General features: G+C 49.5%; 1 protein-coding gene across 3 annotated transcripts in view; it reads left to right on the top strand.

The window, feature by feature from the left end:
* Positions 1-21080, top strand: part of samd11 (sterile alpha motif domain containing 11) — a 100353-nt gene that overhangs the window by 34838 nt on the left and 44435 nt on the right. For all 3 annotated transcript variants that reach the window (XM_069183613.1, XM_015336986.2, XM_006641992.3), the window contains one exon: positions 8234-8409. In XM_069183613.1, coding sequence (XP_069039714.1) covers positions 8234-8409 — 176 coding nt within the window. The remainder of the gene's footprint in view (positions 1-8233; positions 8410-21080) is intronic.

The following is a 21080-nucleotide window of genomic DNA, read 5'->3' as shown; positions in this document are numbered from 1 at the left end:
GGGCTGGCCGATCTCAGAGGTCGCTCAGGCTGCGACCACACGCACACGTACGGACTCGGTTTCCTCCGAGTCGTGACAGAGAACAAACGCGCTCTGGCCTCTGATCGGGTTTTGAACGCCGCCGTCACAGTGCGGGGAGTTAACGCTTAACGTTGCTTTTTCAGTATCAGGCCGCTGACTTTTAGACGTTTTTTTTTTTGCATGAATATAATAAAAAAAAAGAAATTTGCAAACACCAGAAAGGCGCACGGCGCAGCCTTTTCCTGTCGCCTGCTTCCTTTTTTACTGTCTCTGTCTCACGCTCCTGCTGTCTCGTCGCTCTCCGGAGAAAGGCCCCCCTGTGGGTCACCCGCCCCCCGGCCTCTGACCCCCCCAGCGCGCTGGAGCTGTATCAGCCCGGCGGGGGGGTGTCGCGCCACTTCTCCCGCGGGGTTCAATTACTGGAATAAAGTTCCCTTGCAGGGGCCTAATTACAGTTTTTTTTTCCTGTGCTCTGCCTTCGTCACCTATTCAGATTCCAGTTTACCTTGACCGGTATATCAGCCGTATCAGTGCGTTGACTCCCGATAGCGCTGCGCTAATCTTGAGCCGTGACAGCGCCGCGCCGCTCTCGGGCCATAGACAAACTGCCGGCCCCCACAAGCGGCCCCGTTTCTGCCTTTTCATACATTTACAGCGCGCTTTAGTGTGATCGTTAGCGCGCTGTTAGGAGGCGGTTAAAGAAGGGAGTGTGAAATACTGCCCTTTAATATAATAAAATACCTTAATTACTCTTCCGTGCACGCAAGCCCAGGTTTTAATAGCGCCGCTCATGTGAAATATGTTGCCCCCCAGCAGAGAGCAGATAAATGTTTATGGCTTTATTGTGGACGTGGGCATGTGGGGAAACGGGCGATGTAGGTTGTTTTGAATACGGTTCTGCGTAATTCAAGCGTCGGGCCCTAGTCTGCGTAGAAAAAAACAACGAAAGCAATTTTAAAGAGAAAACCGAGAACCGGGGGCCTATTTATTGTTGCGGATAAAACCCCCACACGCACACACAGATGTCATTCAGTCGTGCCTCGAGTGGCGCCCTCGTTTCTGTTTTTTTAATTGCACCGCGCCGAGCAGAGCAGAGCAGCTCAGCGTGGCACCCGCCAACCCCCCCCACCCCCTCGCGCCAAGTCTGCCCGCCGTCCCGCCCACGCGCTCACACACGGAGAGGTTACGGCAGACAGGCGCGTGACTCATTAGGCATTCGTCCCCCGGGGAGAGCGCGTGCGAGGGCTCGGGCTCGGCAGCTGCGGGGATGTCACGGGCTGCTGCCGCTCGCTGCGCATGCGTGCCAGTCAGCCGCCGAGCCCCGTCACCTCCAGCGCCGGAGCGCGCCTCCACCTCGCCATGACCGCCTTCGTTTTGTATAGCGCCTTTATAGAAGGGCAGCAGCCAACAGCTACACAAGATATGCAGCTACACAAGGCGGGCACAGTGGGAGCAGGCGGGTAAAGAACAGAACCAGTGGAGTCAAGACCCTTCTAAAGAAATGAATGAATGGAAAATGCATGTGCAGTGTTCCCAGGCAAACACATCCTGCATCCCTCTGTTCTGTGTTGGAGGGATAAAAATACAGATCCAAACAGAAAGAAAGAAGTGCAGGCAAGTAATATTATTGTAGCCCCCTTGTCTGACTGTTGGCTAACTTGTTGTTTTTGTGGGGGCGGCCTGAGATCTCTGTCCATGGGGGAGAGGAGCTGGAGCTAGACTCTCCTGCCTCCCCCCATGTCCCCCCATGACCAGCGAGTGTTTCGATCGGTGTTTTGACTCAGGTCGGGGGGGAGGTCACTGTGCAGTTCGCAGGTCGTCTGTCGAAGGCATCCTCCTGTACCCTTCCCAGCTCAGACTCGGCTCCCGTGGCCGGAGGGCCTGGGGGTGCTCCCCCAGACGGGAGGCCTCTCCCCCCCGTGCTGTCTTTGTGCAGCTCCGACCCCGCCCTGCAGGGGGCGCGGACCCGGGAGAGGGCTGGAGCTCGGCGGGCTCTGCCAGCAGTCAGTTACAGGGCGGCCGAGGCGCTGGTGGTCGACAAGAGCCCCCGGAGTGCCGCCGTCCCTCGACACAGGCGACTGGCGGGGCCTGGCTCTGGGGCGGCAGGCCTGTAACGCTCCGACTCGTTCCCCTTCCCCGCAAGGCCCTCCCCCGTTTGTGTTGAGGGACAGACAGTCCAGGTGGCGTCTTCCTTCGCTGCCGCGCCGGGCCCTGTTCCGTTCTGTCCTGGAAGACAGGGAGACACCGGGGGTGTTGTTGTGAATTCTCTGCTCGAGAATCAGAAAACGGGCCGTCCCGGCGGTCAGTGAGATCTGTCTTTCCTCGCTTTTCGTCCCCGGAGAGCAGAGCTGTAACCCGACACGAAGATGCCGGTCAGCTCGTCCTCTTGACTCAGCACAACCCCCGCCCCCCCCCGGCCCCCCACCTCTGTTCTTGCTGTGGCTTTTCTTGGCGAGGGCCCCCGTGCCCTGTGCGGCGATGTTGGACGGGCTGGGAGTGCATACTGGGTTCAGCACAGCTTCTGTAACGCGAGGCTGGCGCTGGACGACCTGGCGGTAAAGTGTTCTAATGAACCACATGCCCCCGTCGTCTCGTGAAACCCGCGCAGTGGCCTACTTAGCGCGCCGGGTGCCTTCCACCCCGGGAGGCGGTGCGCGCTCCGTCGTTCGGTGTGTGGAGTTTTAACAGGACCGCAGTTTGTAAGCGGCGTGTGTGTGTGCGTCGTGTGTGTGTGTGCGTGCGCTGGGGGGGGTGGGGGGGAGCGAGCTCCCTTATAAAAACAACCCAGGCTGAAGAGGTGGGCGGACTTCTTCACAGCTGTGCCATTCTGTTGGAAAGTTGAAGTGCGTCTGTTTTTTTTTTTCCGTTTTTCCATGGCCAGAGGAGGGTTTGACCACATGTTGAATCACGTCGCCGAGGTGCATGCGTGTGTGTGTGTGTGAGTGAAACGGGCAGGTGTGGGCTGCCACTTCTGTTTTTAATCTTCTGTTTTGGAGTACCTTCTCTCTGGTGGAAGTGTTGCCGGAAATAGCCGAGCCGCCTCCCCCAGTAATGCGTCAGTGAGAGTAAGGAAGGGGTGTGCGTGCGTGGGGAGGGGGGGGTTGTGGCTGTGTGGGTAGTCTCCCCACCACAAGATCTGTCAACAAGTCTCAAGGCTGGGAGCTGGGAGCTGGCTAGCCGGCTGCGCGGTCCGCTGTGGAAGATTCTCTGCCTCCTGCGCGTTTCCCACTCTCGTGCTGCACGGACACACGGAGGGGCAGAGCCGGCGGTCTCGGTTAGTGGCGTCTCGTCCGAGGCCGTGCGTGGCCGCGCAGTCATCCGCTGCCTCGGGATCCTGGCGGAGCCGGGAGAGACAGGAAACGCCAGCGCTGCTGGGGGGGGTGGTTAGGGCCACCAGTGGGGCTCCGTCCCCTCTGCCGGCTCAGAGAGCCGAATCCGTCTTCCGGAAGACGGCAGAATGAGTCCTTGAGCCCCCTCCGGGAGCAGCACCCCTCCCTCCCCCTTCACAAGCACACACACACTCCCGTCCCTCCCCAGATCCGGGGGAGAGTGGGACATGCGCCGCGGAGTCGGAGCCTTTTAATCGTCTCCATCCGGCCCCTGATGAATTTGATTTAATTATCGTCAGATTAGACGCCCTCTCTTTCTGCCTTCGTCGGGGCGCTAAGCGCGCTGTGATCTCTTTTTTTTGGGTATTGAAGCCCTGCCAAGCGATGCGTTTTTCCCCGCCGTTCGAGCGTAACGCCGATGACACCGGTTAAACGAGAATCATGGTCTGGGGTTGCAGAGACCAGAGAGAAGCAGGGAGCTGTACATTGATTGAAAAGTGCGTAGGGTAGTCTGAGCCGTTAATTAAAAAGAAGTCCCATGTAGCACAGGAACCGTGTTTAAAAGTGAAAGAAGTATTAATGTTTAAGAACAAAATCAGTAAACCAGAACCCACAGCAGCAGCAAATGAATTTGTCCTGGTACCCCGAGTGGCCCGTTCCGTGTTTATCATTGCGAAATGCTTCGCGAGGAAGTTGCACATGGAGAATGGAGCAAGAGCAGCGAAGAAACGGGAGGAAATTGGAAAAGAAAAGTCCAAGGCTCCCGGCCTGGAGGTTGCCAGTTCTACGTCAGGGCTGTGTCACTCGCGGGCGCGGTTGGCGTGAGGCTCACCAGCGGGAGGAGTTGGCGCGAGGGAGCCGAGCTCCCTGGAAAGAGGGTAGGAAGGCCTGCAGCAGGGCTCCTCGTGCTACTGGGCGCACTGTGCGAGGACAGCTACTCTCGGGAGCTCTGCCCTTGTAGTTTGTACTGCTCGCCACCAGTAATCGCCAACATTTTTCATCCTTTTCTTTCTCGCCGGCAGTATCGCTGACAGTACCGTTTTGTGCCCGTTCAGGGTTTTTTTTGGGGGGGACTGGGAAAAAACAGAGGGTTTGCAGATTTTTCTGCTTGGGCCTCGGTGGTTGAGTGGAAGAAACGGACGTGGCTGCAGCGCTCGGCGAGAACAGCGTGCGGGCCGGCGCGCCCAGGGAGGGCAGTCGGTCCTCCGGCGGGCACTCCAGCTGCCCTGCTGCCTGCTTGGATGGAAAGCTTGGCTGTACTGGGCCAGGGCGGGTGTGGTCTCTCCTCCTGAGCTGACTGGTGCTGTGGACAGCAGCAGCGGTTATTAGGGCTGAGCAGTTCAGGAAATCACAGGGGTGAGTGGAGAGGAAAGTAGTAAGTCGTCGGTTAAAAAGAATCGGGTGTCTTTAGAGACGCCCCCTGCCAGCCCAGGGGTGAAATGAATGTGCTGCTGCAACTAAAACCTCAAATTAAGGACTAATTTATACCGGTGCGCGTTTAAGTTTTGCTCTCGGTACTGAAACCGATGTTGCAGTGGCGCTTTCTAGTGTGGCTTTTAGAGTTAAGCTCTCTGTAACTGGGGCAGCTTTGGAAAAAAAAAGGGTGTTTGGCTAACATGGGTGACAGCAGCCAGAGCTGAGGCCGGTGACTGGGCCCAGTGTGGACTCAGACCAACCCTGATCTTAAACCCCGATGCCCCCGGGAGCTGGGGAGGACTTCCTGTAAGGCCCCAAGGCCCAGTGCCTGTTTCAAGCAGCATGCTGTTAGCGGTCTGTGCTGTTACAGTACATCCCTCTCTCTCCACCTGGCTGTGGAAGGTGCACCTCCCAGCAGCTGGGCCTTGCGGTGATGATAACTCCGCCGCAGAAGAAATGAGTCTGTCTGCAGGGGCAGCATAGCATTTGCTTCCCATATGGAAGCTGCAGTATATATGTATATTTGCCCAGTTTTATGCAGTGGTGGGTCTGCTGAAGACGCAGCTGTGGGGGCACTGCAGAAGCACGAGATCCAGAAGTAGAACAGCCCCCGAGGTCCTGAGCCACAGCTTTTTCCCCGTTTCAGAAAACTTTAACTAGGTTACTGTGCTGTGCATTCCTGGATACGCATTTTATGTAAAAGAAAAAAAAAAGTGCAACTTTTTAAATCTGCTGATAAATATGCGCCTTAATCTAATCATCCTCCGGGATTTTTCCCCCTTCCTTCGCTTTGTGGTTTTTTTTGTGTTAATGCCGCGAGGGAGCACCTGGAGGCTTTGTGCTTGTTTGTCTCCTGGTTGGTCGGCCCGGCCAGCCTCGTCATGCTGTCGCTCCGGGGAGGCCCTCGCAGGGGGCTCGGTTTAGGAAGAAAGAGATGGAAAGAATGGGGAGCAGGGAGCCTCCGAGCCGGGCCTTCATCCCGTTCTCCCTCTGTGCTTTCCCTGTTGGCGAGAGCCGAGCCGGCCTGAGTTGACCTGCTCGGGTCACAGAGAGGGACACCCCAGCCTCTCCCAGCCTCAGGGGCACACGTCTCCTTTTTTCTTGTTCTTGCTTCTCGCCGGAGACAGGAAGCCGCGGAATAGGCATGCTGGAGCTGTGCAGAAGAATACCGGGATTGTGTGGCTCTTTCTCTCTCCTTGAACAGGCTCAGCATGTGCGCCTGGTTTTGTGTGGCTGTGCTGAACAGCCCCTTGTCTGTCTGCGTTACGCCCTAGGCGGCTCGGTCATCCCTCAGGAATCTCGCAGTCTTGTCCTCGGTGGGCTGGATTCTCCCCCTTTCCGCCCTCAGTCTCCCGCTGCAGCACTGACGCCTGCAGACATCGCTGTGCTGGCAGCTGTGTCGTTAATTACCTGCAGGAGCACATCTGGCGGACGGAAGTGTTTCCTTCTGTCACAGACGATCGTCCAGCAAGAGCAAAAGCGATTTTTTGCGGGAGAAAACAGTGACAATGGGAGCTCTGGTTAATGCGGTACAGCAGACGAATTGTGCCCAGGTGGGAGAGGTACTTGTCCAGGCTGCAGACCCCTCCTCAGCAGGTGTCCAAAGCTCCATAACTTGCCTTGTGTCCCTCTGGTTTGTCCCTCGACGAAGATAGAAGTCAGCGTCACCACTCCGTTGAAAATAAACATGCAAATGTGAAAAAATAATGTGGATTCAAGACTGTAGATCAGGTTCAGGGTTTTTGTTATGTGTGGTTTGCCGATAGCCGGCAAGGTAGCGAGGCAGTTAGTGCTCCGACTACATAGGTCCCGGTACCCAGGCTTTGAGTCCAGCCTCAGGCATGTGTGTGGAGCCCCCTAAGGTTTCTTTCCTGGCTTCCAAAGAATTTTGGCTTGGTTTAAGGGGACAATCCCAGATTTTCTCTTTCTCGCTGCCTCGTGTGAACATAGTCATGAGCACTCAGTCCCTCCTTGTGTCCTGTGTGCCATGATAAGCAACTTCCTGAACATGGACTCATCCCGTGTTGACCACAAAAAGAGTACATTAAAATAAGAAACCTGTCTGGCTGATTTTCATACTTATTTTAATTTACTTAAAACTGAAACCTCCCACTCCTGAGAGGAGCTGAAGTATGGACTGACCTTTAAGTCAGGAATAGCAGGCACTGAAGTTTCATTGTCTTGCAGTTAAGAATGTTTATAACTGAACTTGATTAGTGGAGGTGTTTGATATCAGCATGATCTGTTGTTTCCGAGGACCATGGTTAAGAGCAGTTTCTGAGTGGTTGTCATCTCTTTGTCCAGTACACCGTACTTCATGGAAGATTCATCTGTTCTTCGATTTCTTGTGTTTTCAGTTTAATACATTCTTAACTTCTCGTTTGATCACAGATTTATGGAATGGACTTAATATTTTTTTGCAATTTTAAGGCACAGAGTCTCTGGGAGTGGACCTGTATTGAGGGTGTGTTGTTCATGGGTGGTTTTGATAATTAATTGATTCTTATTACTTTTATAATATACTGTCAGTTTTTCCTGCCTCTGCAGCCTAGCGATAGTTCTTGTAGCTCTCCCTGAACAGCAGTGAATGACTATAAATCATTTCAGGTCTAATGTGTCCCTTGTTGGTCATGCTTGGTAAGTAACTGTCTCAAAAGTACAATAAGGACCATAAAATGATTTTATTATATTGCTATAAATGTTTTTTTCTTCCACTTTTTTTCTGCATGGTTAATTCTGCTTGAGTACAAAGGCCCGTGTTTGAATTCCTTCTGAAGCTTGCTTAATAATTGTAATTTTATTTTTTTGTGGGGTTATAGAGTTGAGATTCTGTTTGACAAATACATGCTGTTGAACTACTGCAGCACAGGTACTTCCATGTAGGCATTTTTTCCGCCCAAGATCACACTTTAACCTTTTGATTTTAAAGTTGTTTTTATATACGTATTGAATGATTTTTAAGGAATTATAAGTAAATGGTGGACGGTGTCTTCTTTATGTGTGAATTCCTGCTTAAGTTGTCATCTAGAATGGCACCTGCCCCATAGTACGAAAATCTTTAAATCATGAAACCTGAAATCTCCCATCCATCCATTCTCGAGTTCTTCCAGTTGAGGGTTGTGGGGGAGCCAGAGTCTATCCCAGCATGCAACCTGTGCAACACCAGTCCATTGCAGGACACACACACACACACTCACACCAGTTTTCCAAAAAGCAGTTAACCTGCCAGCATGTCTTTGGACTGCCGGAGGAAACCCAGGGAGAACATGCAGACTCCACACAGATGGTACCCCAGGCACACAATTGAACCCAGGACCACAGCACTGCGAGGCAGCCACGCTAACAGCTGCACCACCGTGCCTCGCTGTGAATCAAGTGCCTGTTTGAGTGCCTATACAGACAGCCCAGCTCTGGAATTACAGCGCTAAAACTCTGCGCCCTTGTTCTGTGCTCTGGTCTCTGTGCAGAACCGCGGGCGCCTGGCGGAGAAACGGACGATCCCCCTCCCCCCTACGCGCATCCCCAAGAAGGAGCTTGCCTCCCTGTTCAGCAGCGACGACAGCGAGGAGTGCGAGCAGGCCCATGGTGAGCGCGCCGACATAAAGCAGGAAGACGACCTCCACGTCAGTATAATGAAAAAGAGGTGAGCCCCCGGCGTCAGGAGGGTCTGCCCCCGGCCCCACGACCAAGTCCGGGACGAGGCCCTTTGCTCAGTTCGCGTCTCGTCTATTTTTATCGCCGTGTCAAAGCCGCGCTGCTCTTTTTCCGTCTCAGGTGGTGTCAAATGAACGGGGGGAAGAAAAACACAGCTCTGAAGTCTAAATGAGGTTTTTGCTTGTCAGACTTTCACTGCCTCGTTAAAAAAGAGGTCCAGGGTATTTCTGGAGTCTCTGGCGCAGAGATGCTACAGCGCTTGCACGTTGCAATAGGAGTCACGATGCGTGAATAACAGAACGCGCTTGACGGAGTGGGGGGGAGATGGCACCGATGTGAGCGAGGAGCCCCTTTGATCTGCTTCCTCTTAAACTCCCGTTCACCTCCGGTTTCTTCTTCAGAGTTCGGTGGCGCGGCTGGACACCGCCAGCTGTCAAAAGAGTACCGAACAGAGTCACATGCTGCTGGTTTAAACTGCTGTATCTGTGTTGTTGTTAAAGGCCGGGGTTAAAAAAAGAAAGACATTTTAACACTTTTAAAACACAAGATGCACAAATATTTTAAAAGCACTAGCTGGTGATTCCACTATGCAGCCTGGAGCAGGAAGGCAAGCACAGCTGTTTCAGCACAAGGAGCACATTGTTTTGCATGGTTCTCTCTACCTCTCAGCTTTTAAGGAGAGGCAGTTTTGGCCTGCTGCTTGTTTCTATTCTTAGCACATATGAAGGTGCATTTCCTGTTTCCTATATATGCAGTTCGCTGTTCACTTTGATATGCCGAGCATGGCATAGTGTTCCCCAGGCAGAAAGAAGGGAAGTAAGGGGAAAAGAATATATTCAGTTCTGTTCTGACAGGAAGGGTGTAACACCTTATTGGTTCCCCTGTACTCTTCCTGGCAATTTCTTTGCAGGACCAGTTGTTTGAACGCAGCACATAGCAATCTAAAGAAGAGTGCCAAAGCCAAGGCCGAGCTCGTTCTGAACTTTGCAGGAAGTGGGACACAAAGTGGGACGTTTAGGTACAGGGGGCGCAAAGCAGCTCTTCGGAGTAGCTGCATTGCTACTGGCAGTCCAGACATACCAGAGCTTCTGAGAAAGCCACCAACCTGTAATTTACCAGAGGGCCACCAGTGATGGTGTGCACTTCTTTCGCAGAACTGTAGGCTCAGTGTGTCATTGAATTACTCACAGCTAGTCAAGCTGATGCATTTCTCGTAAAGATGACAGAGAGCCGAAGGCTTCAGAGGCGACAGAGGATAGTCTCTCTGTGCTCAAGTAAAAACACATGACTGAAATGTGAAATAATTGCTACAGTTATTGCTTATTATTTTAAAGCAAATTAATTTAAATTAATGTATTCGATTCCTATAATTGTCATTAACTACTTGGAAGTAGGAGTCTGACTCAGTCAAAACAAAGGTGTAAAAAACGAAATTCAGAATTCTGCCAATTCATTTCAGGCGCTCGTGGTTTTGTTCTCTTTAAGAGGGATCTTTTGGTGTGTGGGTTTCGCCTACATCTCTTCTGAGTATTTAAACATAACCCTGTCTGTTCCTGACACGGACAGCGCTCCGCCTAATCGCTGGAGAAGGAAAACATTTCAGTTACCCTTCCAGTAACCCTGGTAGAGTTTGTGATTAAAGACATTTGTTTGTTTAAAAATGGAAAGAAACAGTATGCATTCATGTTGTATGACAGACTGAACATTTAATTCCACAAGGAATCTCCTTCTCTTTTTTTCTCCTTTACCTAAGTGGTGTTCCCCATTGATTTCAGTTTGGGATTCCCTGATTCTTTAGAAGCTAAACAACAAGAGCTCATTGTGCGCTTCTGACAAATCGCCATGTGGCTCCTCTAGGCCTTTGCAGGCTGGTTCACTGTTGATAGCTCCACCACAATATAGGACGTGGGCGTTGTTGACTTTTTGATTGACATTTAAGACCAGAAACCTTTCCTCGATTTTCAAGACTGGTAATCAGAGGAGTAGTAATAATGAAACAAAAAACATGCAGCCACAGCCAGAAATGTAATGTCAAATAAGGCCCAGTAAATCAAGCCTGGTTGCTGCAGAAGATCTGGGTGTGACAGCATGAGAGATGGCCGTAGCCCGCCTTTTTGAGTGCACACATCGGGCAGTGATGGGGAGATTGTTAAGGTGCTCAAAGGGGAGAAAAAACAACACAGCCTGCTAACCAGCCAGAAAGCCACTGCCGGCCGTGCTCTGGCTCGCCGAGCCCTGCGAACACGAAAGGGAAGCCCCCCATTTCAGAGAGCCACTCTCCTCTCCTGCGGGGGGGGGTGCTCACCCGCCAGTTTGTGCAGACTCCTGAAAATGACTTCTAGGATATGGTAATGAGCGTTTAATTAGATTTATCTGCATGATTCGAAGCCCTCAGCTTCGGGTCCTGCGTGCGCTGCATACGCCGGAGCTGGTGAGAGTCCCGTGGAAAAGACCAGTTTGATCACTAATTGACAAACACTCCAGACGCTGGAGGGAACACACACGAGGCCACGGAGGGGATCGCCAGTCTCTCCCTGTTCTCTGCACTTACTTCATGCAGTTGTCTCCCCCTCGTTTCCTCTTCCCTCTCTCAAGCGGTCCGCAACGTACGCAGTGTGGTTTTGTGGTGGTGTGCGCTTCATGGATAACAGCCAAGCCAATCCCCCGGGATAAATTCATCCACTGGGGGGAAAAAACAAGGTTGCATGTGGCTGGGCTGGGCTGTGGCCCTTGCACATTTAATGAAAAAGAGAAAGACGGGCTTAGCGCTGGCCTTTATTTTTTCGTTTGTATTCCTTTCCGTCTTGTATTAGACGGGCTGCAGGCCAGCCGAATGGTTTTTTCCCCCGCTTCCTGCGGGAGCAGTCCCGCGCTGGGGGGGTCGGACAGCCTGTCAGCGCTGTCGGTGCTCTGATCTTCCTGTGCAGGTGGGCGTCCCGGTGACGGGGTGAGCCCAGGGATTGCATTGCTCGCCAGGCGCACACCCAGGACAATTAACGGCGTATGTTGAACATTGGATAGCTGCAGCGGATAGACGGGATTAAGGCATCTGAAAGTGTGTGACCTTCTCTTCCAAAACCAGACTGGGGTTTAATTTATCGATTTCTCGGGAGAGGTTTAAAGGAGTGCTAGCCAACATTTGCGTGTTGCTGCTGGGTTTATTTGTTCCGTACTTTTGCAGAAATGGCCTTAAAGAAAGTCAGGGTGCATTCAGGACATCTGTGCCACAGTCAACTCCCCCCCCCCCCCCCCTTGGTTTAGAAGAGCTGGGGTTTGGGAGAGATGTTGTGTAGCGTTGGGTACGATCTGTGTCGTAGAGTTGATGTATGTATGCATGCTGGATGCAGGCCAGGACCACAGGAAGCCTCACTTGATTTAATGAGGATTGTGCGTCGGTCGGAAAGGGAAATAGCTACTTACTCGTTAGCAGTAGCACAAGATTAAGATGACAAACACCATCACAACAGGCTGTCTGTTTTCGGATCCAGCGCCTTGCAGACGTTTCAGTGCGAGTGGGAAGTCGGCTAATTGAGCAGATCTTTTCCTACACGTTGTTAAAATGGAAGACTGTGTTACTCATCAGCTGCTGAAGAGCATGGGGAAGAAAGACTTAACTAAATGCTGTCCAGAGCTCAAGGTTGTTGTTTTTTATCATTGTCTGCCCAGCCTCTGTCCCATTTAAGCGTCAGATTTCCAGCAAGGAGATATGTGCTGGTGGCTCTTGATATCTTTCTTCTAATTTGATATTTAACAAGAGTTTTCTTTCCAAAAGTACAATTAGCGAATAAACAGGATATTTCTTCAGTCTTTCAAGCTAGAAATTCTGTATATGGAGTGGAGTTGTCTCTGTACAGCACATCTGAGTTGTCTTTGATAAGGGCTATTGTTTTTATCCTTAATTTATTTGCACATGTATAGTAAAATATTTAATTGCAGGTATTTCAGGTTGACTCACAACTACATAACAGTGATGAATCTGCACCAGAATAAATGTAATACTTTAAAGGGATTTTAAAACACTCTGGGGTTTTGCTTAACATAGCAGTGCTTGTCCTGGATAGCAATCAGCTTTGTCAACTAATGAAAGGAAGCCTGCCTGCCTGTCAGCGTGTCGTCTTTCCTGTTTTAAAACTTAAGGAAGCCGTCAACCTTAAACGCAGACATTTCAATCCGAGTGTAACACGTTCGAAAGGAGTTTTATAGATCGAGCTGGTAGAATGAATCTGCTTTTAAGCTGTTACTGAGTTCACCTTTAGTGTCCCCTGTATACAGTGTGTAGTTTGCCAAATGGAAAATGCATAAATCAGTAAGCTGTTGTGTAGTTAAAACTGAGGCAATCTTGGCTGTTCCAGCGATTTTTAAAAACTTCGTTGTAGACCTGGGTGTCTGGACAAGAGTGCTTTTCAAATCCTTTTGCATGAGAGCAAGTTATGCGCTTGATTTTCTGAACCTAAGCTTTGGATGTTTCAAGACGCAAAGTAATCCAACGACACACTGTAAGTATAGAAGAGAGGAATAAAAGTTGTTTCTCTCATTCAGACGTGTTTTTGGAATTTTATCAGCGGTTGCGTGAATTTGGAGCACTTTTTTCCTGGGAACTAAATGCATTAAGTTGTTTTACTTGAATCTAAAGATACAAAACTATTTTACTGGCTTTCTAAGTAAAGAAAATAATGTTTATACAACTGTTACATTTTTAAACATCTGTTGTTTATCTTGCATGTAGTAAATCTTTTATTTAACATGATGTAAAACTGTTCAGATATTAATTAATGTAGTAATTAGTTGCAGAAACGGTATTCTGTCCCATAAGGGTTAGTACAAGGTCAGTTGGCTTCCAGTCTGCTAATGATTTAAAACTTAGCCATTTCACTTTCACGTTATAGTTTTGCGTTTAAGTATTACAAATTTAAACATTGTTTTTTTTTTTCCCAACTAGCTTTCACCCTGTTCCCAATCAAAACAAAGCTACAAGAACTAAAAACAAATTAATAGTGGATATGTTTTCATACCTAATTGGATTTCCTTTTCTCTCTGCTTTCCCGCGTGTAAATTGAGTGGTCAAGAATATAGGAGTACATCTTAAAAACTCAGCGCTTGATGACAACAAAAGATCCCATTCAGTTATTCTCTCCTTGCTCAGTGTACCAACCAGTTCCCATATTTCTAGAGCGGCTAATAATTTCGCTTAGTGCACTTGACTGAGAAACTTCCATGCAGAGTTGTGTATGGTTGTAGCAGTTTGTGCTAATTCAACGAAGTAATACGTTTTCTTTACAAGATAACCGATCAAAATCCCGGCTGGAGTTCGGTGAAAACCCCCCAAAAAAATCCTTGTCCTGGCAAATTCTGACAGATGCATAAAGGTCAAGTCTAACTTATTGTATCGGCACTGGTGAAACCAGAAAGCCTTTAGCACACACAAGAAAATAACACTGAAACCCCTCTGCCTCATTCAGAAAAGCAATTTTAATATCAAGGAGATCAAATGATGAGAGTAAGGCAAGCGTAATGCATTGAAAGCACCACTAAACTTGTTATAAAGATTTTCTTTAACACCTTTGTTGCCTGGGTGCAAAGGCTGTTAATAAATTTACTGAACACTTAAAACTAATATGGAGCGCTTTGCCCTCTAATAGGCGTTGGGAACATTGGTGCCAGGTCTTCACTGTCTTACACAGTCCTTTCTTGCCCCCACTTTGTGCAAAGAAGGGTCTGACTGGAAGAGATAATAGGATGTACAATCTGCGAAATTTGATTTCTATTGAATTTCGACCTGCAAGTGAGTTGTAGAGAGGTCTTAACAAATTGAATTTAGTTGTCGGATTGTAAGAAAAAACAGTATAAGGATTACGTTGTTTTTTCTTTTTTTTTTTTACTTTTGCCTCATCAGTATGCATTGTAGGTGCATTGTCTAGTGTTGCTGTTGTAAGCAGGTGTGCACGGTTTTATTCATTGCCGCCTGTGCGATTTTATTTTATTTTATTTCCTCCTGCTTCCGTGCTTTAATGACAAAAATTTCTGTTCAACCGTCCCAATACGGAGCAAACCGGACTAGGTGGCAGCTCTTTGTGTTGTCCCCTGCATGGAGCTGTGAAGTCCAGCGCGCTTTCAGATGTGTTTCAGACAGATCGGTGTTCAAGGTAGCCAACCTTGCCAGTGATCAGTCTGAAGGCACCCCAGAAGAGTGACGAGAGACAGAATTCGCTCCTGCTATATAACCATGGGCCGTATGGAAGAGTTAGCGGGGCTGGTTTTGGAAGTTGGCGTTAAACAGGAAGAGAAAGTGACAGAGACACTTGTTTAAGCTCTCACTAGGGGTGTTACGATTGTCGCCATCGTTTCATGATTTTTTTAAAATGAGCTCCACGGTTTTGGTGGTGAGAGTTCTACGGCATCCGTGCAGTAATCTTATGTATTTTTGTAATGCAAAACAAAATAGAATCCTACCTGGTTGCTGTTCCAATCGAATGCGTAGATAATCGAGCATTGATTAAAATGTGCTGACGGCAGCCTTATGTGTCATAGCTAAGGAACTATCAGGCCTTTATATAACTTCTACCTGCTGACCCAGGGGCATCGCATCCGTCGCAGAGTTCGCCGTTAAGTGTCCCAAGAATTTGTACAAATACAAGGGACAAAAAGAACAAACTGTTTTTCTGCATTTGGGTTTTTGAGTTCCTTTGCCCATTTTTTTTTAGGGGAAAATTAGTTTCAGTTTCGCAGTGAAGTGAGTTTTTTGTTTGATTTCCCAGTCGCGGGGTATTTGAGAAAGGTGCTGTGAGAGGGGGAGTGCGGGGGGGGGAGATCCTCACTGGACACGTGGGGACGGCGGTGGGGAGGGGGTGGGGGTACGACAGACCGAGGCCGGGGAGTGCATCAGGTTTTGTGTCCCCCCCCCTTCTCGGCCTGCTGGACTGCTGCTCAGATAGCTCTTAAATCCTTGCTATAAATTCAGCTGCGTGTATGAAGAAGGGTTTAACCTGTCTGCGTTTTGCATGCAAATCGCCTATAGGGCGTTAAGAGCACTAGCTCACTCTGGGGTGCAATGGCGCTGCTTCTCAGTTTGTAGCTTGCATCAGGTGATGCTCGGAGCGGGGTCCCCTGAGCTGTACTGTGCGCCCGTGCCAGGAGGCTCTGGCAGAAGCAAGCCTGCATCTCCTCTGTAGCGCAGTGGCTCCTCAGTGCAGGCCTCACTTCACCCGGGTATGTATGATTCCGGCTTGTGCGCGCTTTGAATGGGTCTGTCTGAGCTGGGCGACAGGTACAGCTGTCCGCAGGCTGTCGGGGCTCTCCATTTGCACTGTCATGCATGGGCTGTGGTGTGGGCAGCATGTAGGTCAAGCGTGTTGGAATAAGTCTTCAGTTCTGACACCCTTTTGCGCGGAAGTAAAAAAGAGAGTTTTTTTTTGTTAACACTAACATTGTTTTTCATCCTATTTTTGTGTTAGGTGAATTGGAAGCTTGTAACAATTTCCACAGTGCAGGAAGCGCAGAGCCAGTCGGTTGCAAAGTCAGTCAAGGTAAAATCTGTTAAAACAGCAGAAGGTGAAGGGGGTGTAAAGGACAGGAGCCGGAGCACAGGGTCTTTCTGGTTTTTGACTGTCTGGGCTTAATAGTGGGACAGATTTGAAGAAGAATAGAACAAGCAGCAAAATATTAATATATATGTTAAATTCCCTTCTCTCAGAAGTTTACAGCGGCCAGTTGTGTGCGTTAACCTTTCCTCCAGTTTGGATTTGGGTGAGCATGCCATTTGGTTTTAGTTTGAGATACAGCTCTCAGGAACTGACAAACCCGTCTGTAATATTCAAATGCACACTTTTGTAATTGCCATCAGTTCCTAATAAAAAAGGGATTTAGGATTCGAGAGGTTGGTAAATCCCTTTAAAAAACGAAAGGCCAGAAAAACGAATAACAGCTACAGGTAATTAAACTCCCACTACTTGTACCCCCCTCCTCAATCATCTGTATTTATTACAGGGTAATTTTCTTGGTGTTATTGGGATCTTTTGTTTACATCTCTGAAATCTATAAAACCCTGTTGTCGGGGTTTGAGCACGTTGTGGCATAAACCTTAGAAAGCACTTTCCTGATCGGAAATTTAGGAAAGCCTGCATCTTTAAAGATTTGTGTTATTGCAAAAGATCGAGAGCAGATTTCTAGTTAATTTTTCTACCTTATTTCCCGAAAATATAATCCTAATGGGAGTCGGTGAAGGTAGCTTGGTAAATCTAAAGAAAACATGTTGAACCTCCAAAGCACAAAGCAGCACCGTACACAGGACCAAGGAGTGTTCAGGAACAAACAGATCCCTAAGCACAGTCCAGAGGATCAAGGAGTGTTCAGGAACAAACAGATCCCTCAGCACAGTACACAGGACCAAGGAGTGTTCAGGAACGAACAGATCCCTCAGCACAGTACACAGGACCAGGGAGTGTTCAGGAACAAACAGATCAGGTCGTCTCCGTCAGGACCAAGGAGTGGGAGGGGTAGAGGTGTTCTGAAGTGTGACGCACGCAAGTCCTGTATGGATTTAAATAGTGTTTTGCTTGTGTGTCGTGCGTTGTTTTTCTCCACCTGGCCGTCTTTATAGCCAGGGCCTTGGTGCGGTGTTTTGTGACATTCCCGAATTTGCTTGGCGAGGGCTGGGTGCTTGCTTTTGCTTAGCCAGGGGGATGGCTGGGGGAAATCCCAGCTTCTCATCGAATGGAAAAGACCCAGTTTCGAGACCTGTCCGCCCACACCACCCCGTCTTCATGGGAAGGATTCCCCTGTCCGTTTCTGCTGAGAAATGTGCTTTTCTTAGGCGGGCATCCCCTCCCTCACCTTCAGAAATGAGCAAATACACAACCTCACACCAGCAAGTTAGGTGGGTGTAAAACAGTTGCTTCAAAGCATGCCCTGTGCGTTTTTTTTTTCACTTTTCTGTCTGAGCGTGCAAAACCTGAAAAACACTCTGCAGCTGTGTTTGTGTGGTGAGCTGCATATGAATACAGAGTTTCTTGGGGTTTTTTGGTAGGGGGGGGGAGGAGGCAATTCTGGAATATTCCTGTGTGTTTTTTTACCTGTTTAGCTCGCCCTCCTTCAGGCGGCCTTACTGTATCCTTGTTTTTCTTTTGCCATTGCTTTTAAAAATGATAGAAGCCGCTCCCAGCAGCACAACAGTTGCAGTAATTGTGACTGTACTGATGATCTGAAATATTGCTGCTTTATGTGAGAGGCGGTAGGGGCAAATTCTGGAGAACAAGGTGCAGGGCTCTGCAGTGATTGGTCTCCGTTTTCCCCTAGTGATGCCAGCAGAAATCAACAGCAGTACATGTTTTACTGTACTTTGTCCAAGTCTGGATCCCTTGTTTTTCTTTTTGTTGCTCAGGCCTTGTGTAAATGTAGAGTATGCAGTTTTCACAGCCTTGCAGCCTCCTTAGAGGCAGAGCTTTCAAGGCAGGAAACACTATACGGGTTATATACCTGCCTGGAGCAGTCGCTGCAACAAATAGCCAAACGTAAAACGCTGTTTTATTTTTCATCTCCGGCTCGTTGGCGGCTTTGGAGCGCATGGTGCGACCATCATCGGGACGAGAGCTGCTGGAGGGCAGCTCGATAACCTCTGGACCGTCGGATGCAGACGGGCAGTTTTCGGTTTGTTTCAGATTGGTAAAATCGAGGCGGTGGTCTTAAAATAAACGTGATGCTGTTTAAAAAAAAAGAGGCCCCGTGTGTCATACATACGGAAAGCCAAGCGCTGTTGAAGCCAACTGGCTCGCACCTTAAAGGGCTGCTCCTTCCTGGACCCTGCCCTGGGCCTGGTGGCTGTCTGTTACAGTCTTGGCCTGGAGACAATAGTATCTATCCACTCTTATCGGATCCAGATAACACAGTTTGTTTTTAGCCGATACGCTGGTTTTTTGAAGGCGACGTGAGGCATACAGTGGATTCTGGGTCACCTTTTGCAGGTGCAGGTCTTCTGTGGCCAGTGCTGCTCCCGAGGGGGTTAGTGGGTTGGACCTGGGTTCTGCAGGTTCTGTAGGTTCTGTGGGATCTCTGTAATGGCTGTTTCATGCAAAGGACAAGACCAAAGAAAGGTTTTAACATTGATGCCATTGAGGTTCATATAAAAAATTTTTGGTTTGTGCAACACATCTGAAGCACCTGGGAGAGAGATCACTGTTCGTCCTTCTTGCAGGGCTGATGTAAAGTTCTGAGCTGGAGATATGGGATGCACTGCGGGGAGCTGGTTCTTAAAAAATGGTTTCACAGGCTATGGGTTCACTACATAATTTAGGTTCATACAGATGAACAGCCAAATATGCACATCTCATTAATCTCCCTGTTGTAATAAAAGTGGAAGTGGGAGTACAGTTAATTAAAGCTTCCAGTTTATAATTGCATTATGTACCCCCTCCACACACACACACACACACTCCCCACCTTCAAAGTAAAGAGATTTATTATTGCATGGCTTCAAATGCAATTAGCAGAGGATGCTAATCTCTTTCAAACATGGACCCTGGAAAGGTAATACGGGTCATGTCTTCATCGTACTGTCGGCTTCAGCGCGTAAATCTCATTATAGATCACCTTGTACAGAGCACTTCTGAGTACAGCGCATAGCCCTTTGACTTCACAGCTTATGTGATTTTGGAGTTGAGACTGGGAGCTGCCTATGTGCCCTTACAAAAGTGTACTCTGGTAAACCGTGGTAAAAGCAGGATAGATGTGTAGTAACACTGTGAAATCCTGGTACAAGGCAGGCAAAGCACATGGGAGAAATGGGAAAATCAAGTTTGGCCATGGCAAATCAAGGTAAAAGGGTGATATGAGTGAGGTAAAATGGAGGGGAAAGCATTGTGTGAACCTATGGAACCACATGGATGTGCCTGGCAGCTGCGCGTCGTCTGTCCCAGGCTGCCGGCTCTCTGCTGTGACCTCAGTGCACGGTTTTGGCTTGTCAGCTGGAGCTCTTGTCTGTAAGCCAGCTTGTTCTGCTAGCTTGTACTTCATAATCGTGTCAGACGCAGGGTTGCACTCTCCTCTGCCGGCCTTGCGCTGACCTCCGTGTCGCCGCGCTGTTTTCCTGCTCTTGTCGGACGCTCACGTAGCCGCCCTTGCAGATACGCCGCAGACAGACTCGGCAGTGCCTCGCACCGACGCCACAGTGGCAGCCGCTGGTCCTGCCTGGCGCTCGCCAAGCTTGTCGCCCCAAGTCACACACATCGCCCTGCTTGGAAGGGAGATTAGTCACGAGGGAACAGAAGCAAAACACATCTATTCAGGTTTAATGGGTTATTGCTAGGTGTGCAAAGCTACGAAAGCCATTGCAGGGCATTCTTATGACTCAGGCTCACTTGGCTGAGCATCAGCTGTGTGACCAGGAGGGTGGGGTTGTTGGGGTACCCCAGCACAAGGGGGAGGTAGGGATGGCAGGGATGGGAGAGGGGTGGTTGGGTGTGGGTGGGGGTCTTCTGCCCCGAGCATCTGTCTCTTAACTTTGCGGCGGCTTCATGTTCGTGCCGTAGCTCAGACTGCTCACAGCTGCTGAACAGGTGTTCAGCCTCAGCAAGCACTCCCCCCCCCACACACACACTTCCCCACCCCCACCTCCCCTCATTCCCCTGCAAAAAAAAAAAAAAAGCAAAGCAAACAAAACGAGACAGCTTCAAATAATTGATGCAGCGTGTGGGACTTGGCGACGCACACATCTTGTGCGGAGAGGAGCTGCAGTTTCCTCAGCGCCAAGGGAACAGCGCTTTTGTCCCAGGACAGGGTGTCCTGTTACCGGCAGGGCGGGATTCGGGCCAAGCGAGTGCGGCTGAGCGCGGGGCTCTGTCCCGTCGCACAGCTGCCGCCCCTGTGCTTTGAGCTCTGATACCCCGAGGAGGGAAGGTGTGGGGTGTCTGCGCCGCTCTGCAATGCGCATCTCTCTCTCGGTGTGCAGAAAAGAGGTGCTGAATTCGTTAACATTTTGTTGCACTTTAACAATCAACTTCCGGCCCATGGGAAGCACAGCCCTTGGATGCGTCAGCGTAAATATTGATGATGTTTCTGTGCACTTTGTGTTCTCCTCTGAGGCAGTGCTGTATGTCACAGCGGGCCTGGCCTTCTGTGCCAAGATGGAAACTGTCTATAAGCTACAGCAGGGCAGGACTTGCTGCCACAGTGCGTTTGCAGGAAGGGGCAGGGGGGCCAGGTTGTGTTAGTGAGCTCACTGGACCAATTTGACATGTGACAGCCCTGAGCTTTGCTCTGCACCCCAGGGAAAGTGCACCAGTACAGTCAAAATAATAGAAATGCTCAAATGGGTTTTGGTATCTACAGTAAAGAAACGTTGGATGGTAGATGCTGTCACTGTACATTAAAAGAGAGAACAGGAAAGACTGTACATAACTAATGACATGCCCAGGTTCACAAGGAACACCGTATTAAAGTCAGAACTTCAGCAAATTATTAGTACTGAAGTGCAGGTATTCACATTCTACAGGGCGGCTGTGGACTCGCACAACTAAGAGATTAGCAGTCTTGGACTGCAGCCCATTTCTGGCCAGGCCACGGAAACTACATTCATGTGGCCCAGGCAGCAGGGCTACTAGTGAGGGACTTTCACAGGGATTGGTCGAGGGCACAGCCAGGGCCAGCAACCACCAACGTGGTTGAAGATAC

This window comes from Lepisosteus oculatus, chromosome 25 (assembly GCF_040954835.1).
Source record: "Lepisosteus oculatus isolate fLepOcu1 chromosome 25, fLepOcu1.hap2, whole genome shotgun sequence".
Taxonomy (NCBI): domain Eukaryota; kingdom Metazoa; phylum Chordata; class Actinopteri; order Semionotiformes; family Lepisosteidae; genus Lepisosteus; species Lepisosteus oculatus.
Note: the sequence above shows the minus strand (reverse complement) of the source record. Positions and strands in the feature narration are given on the sequence as shown.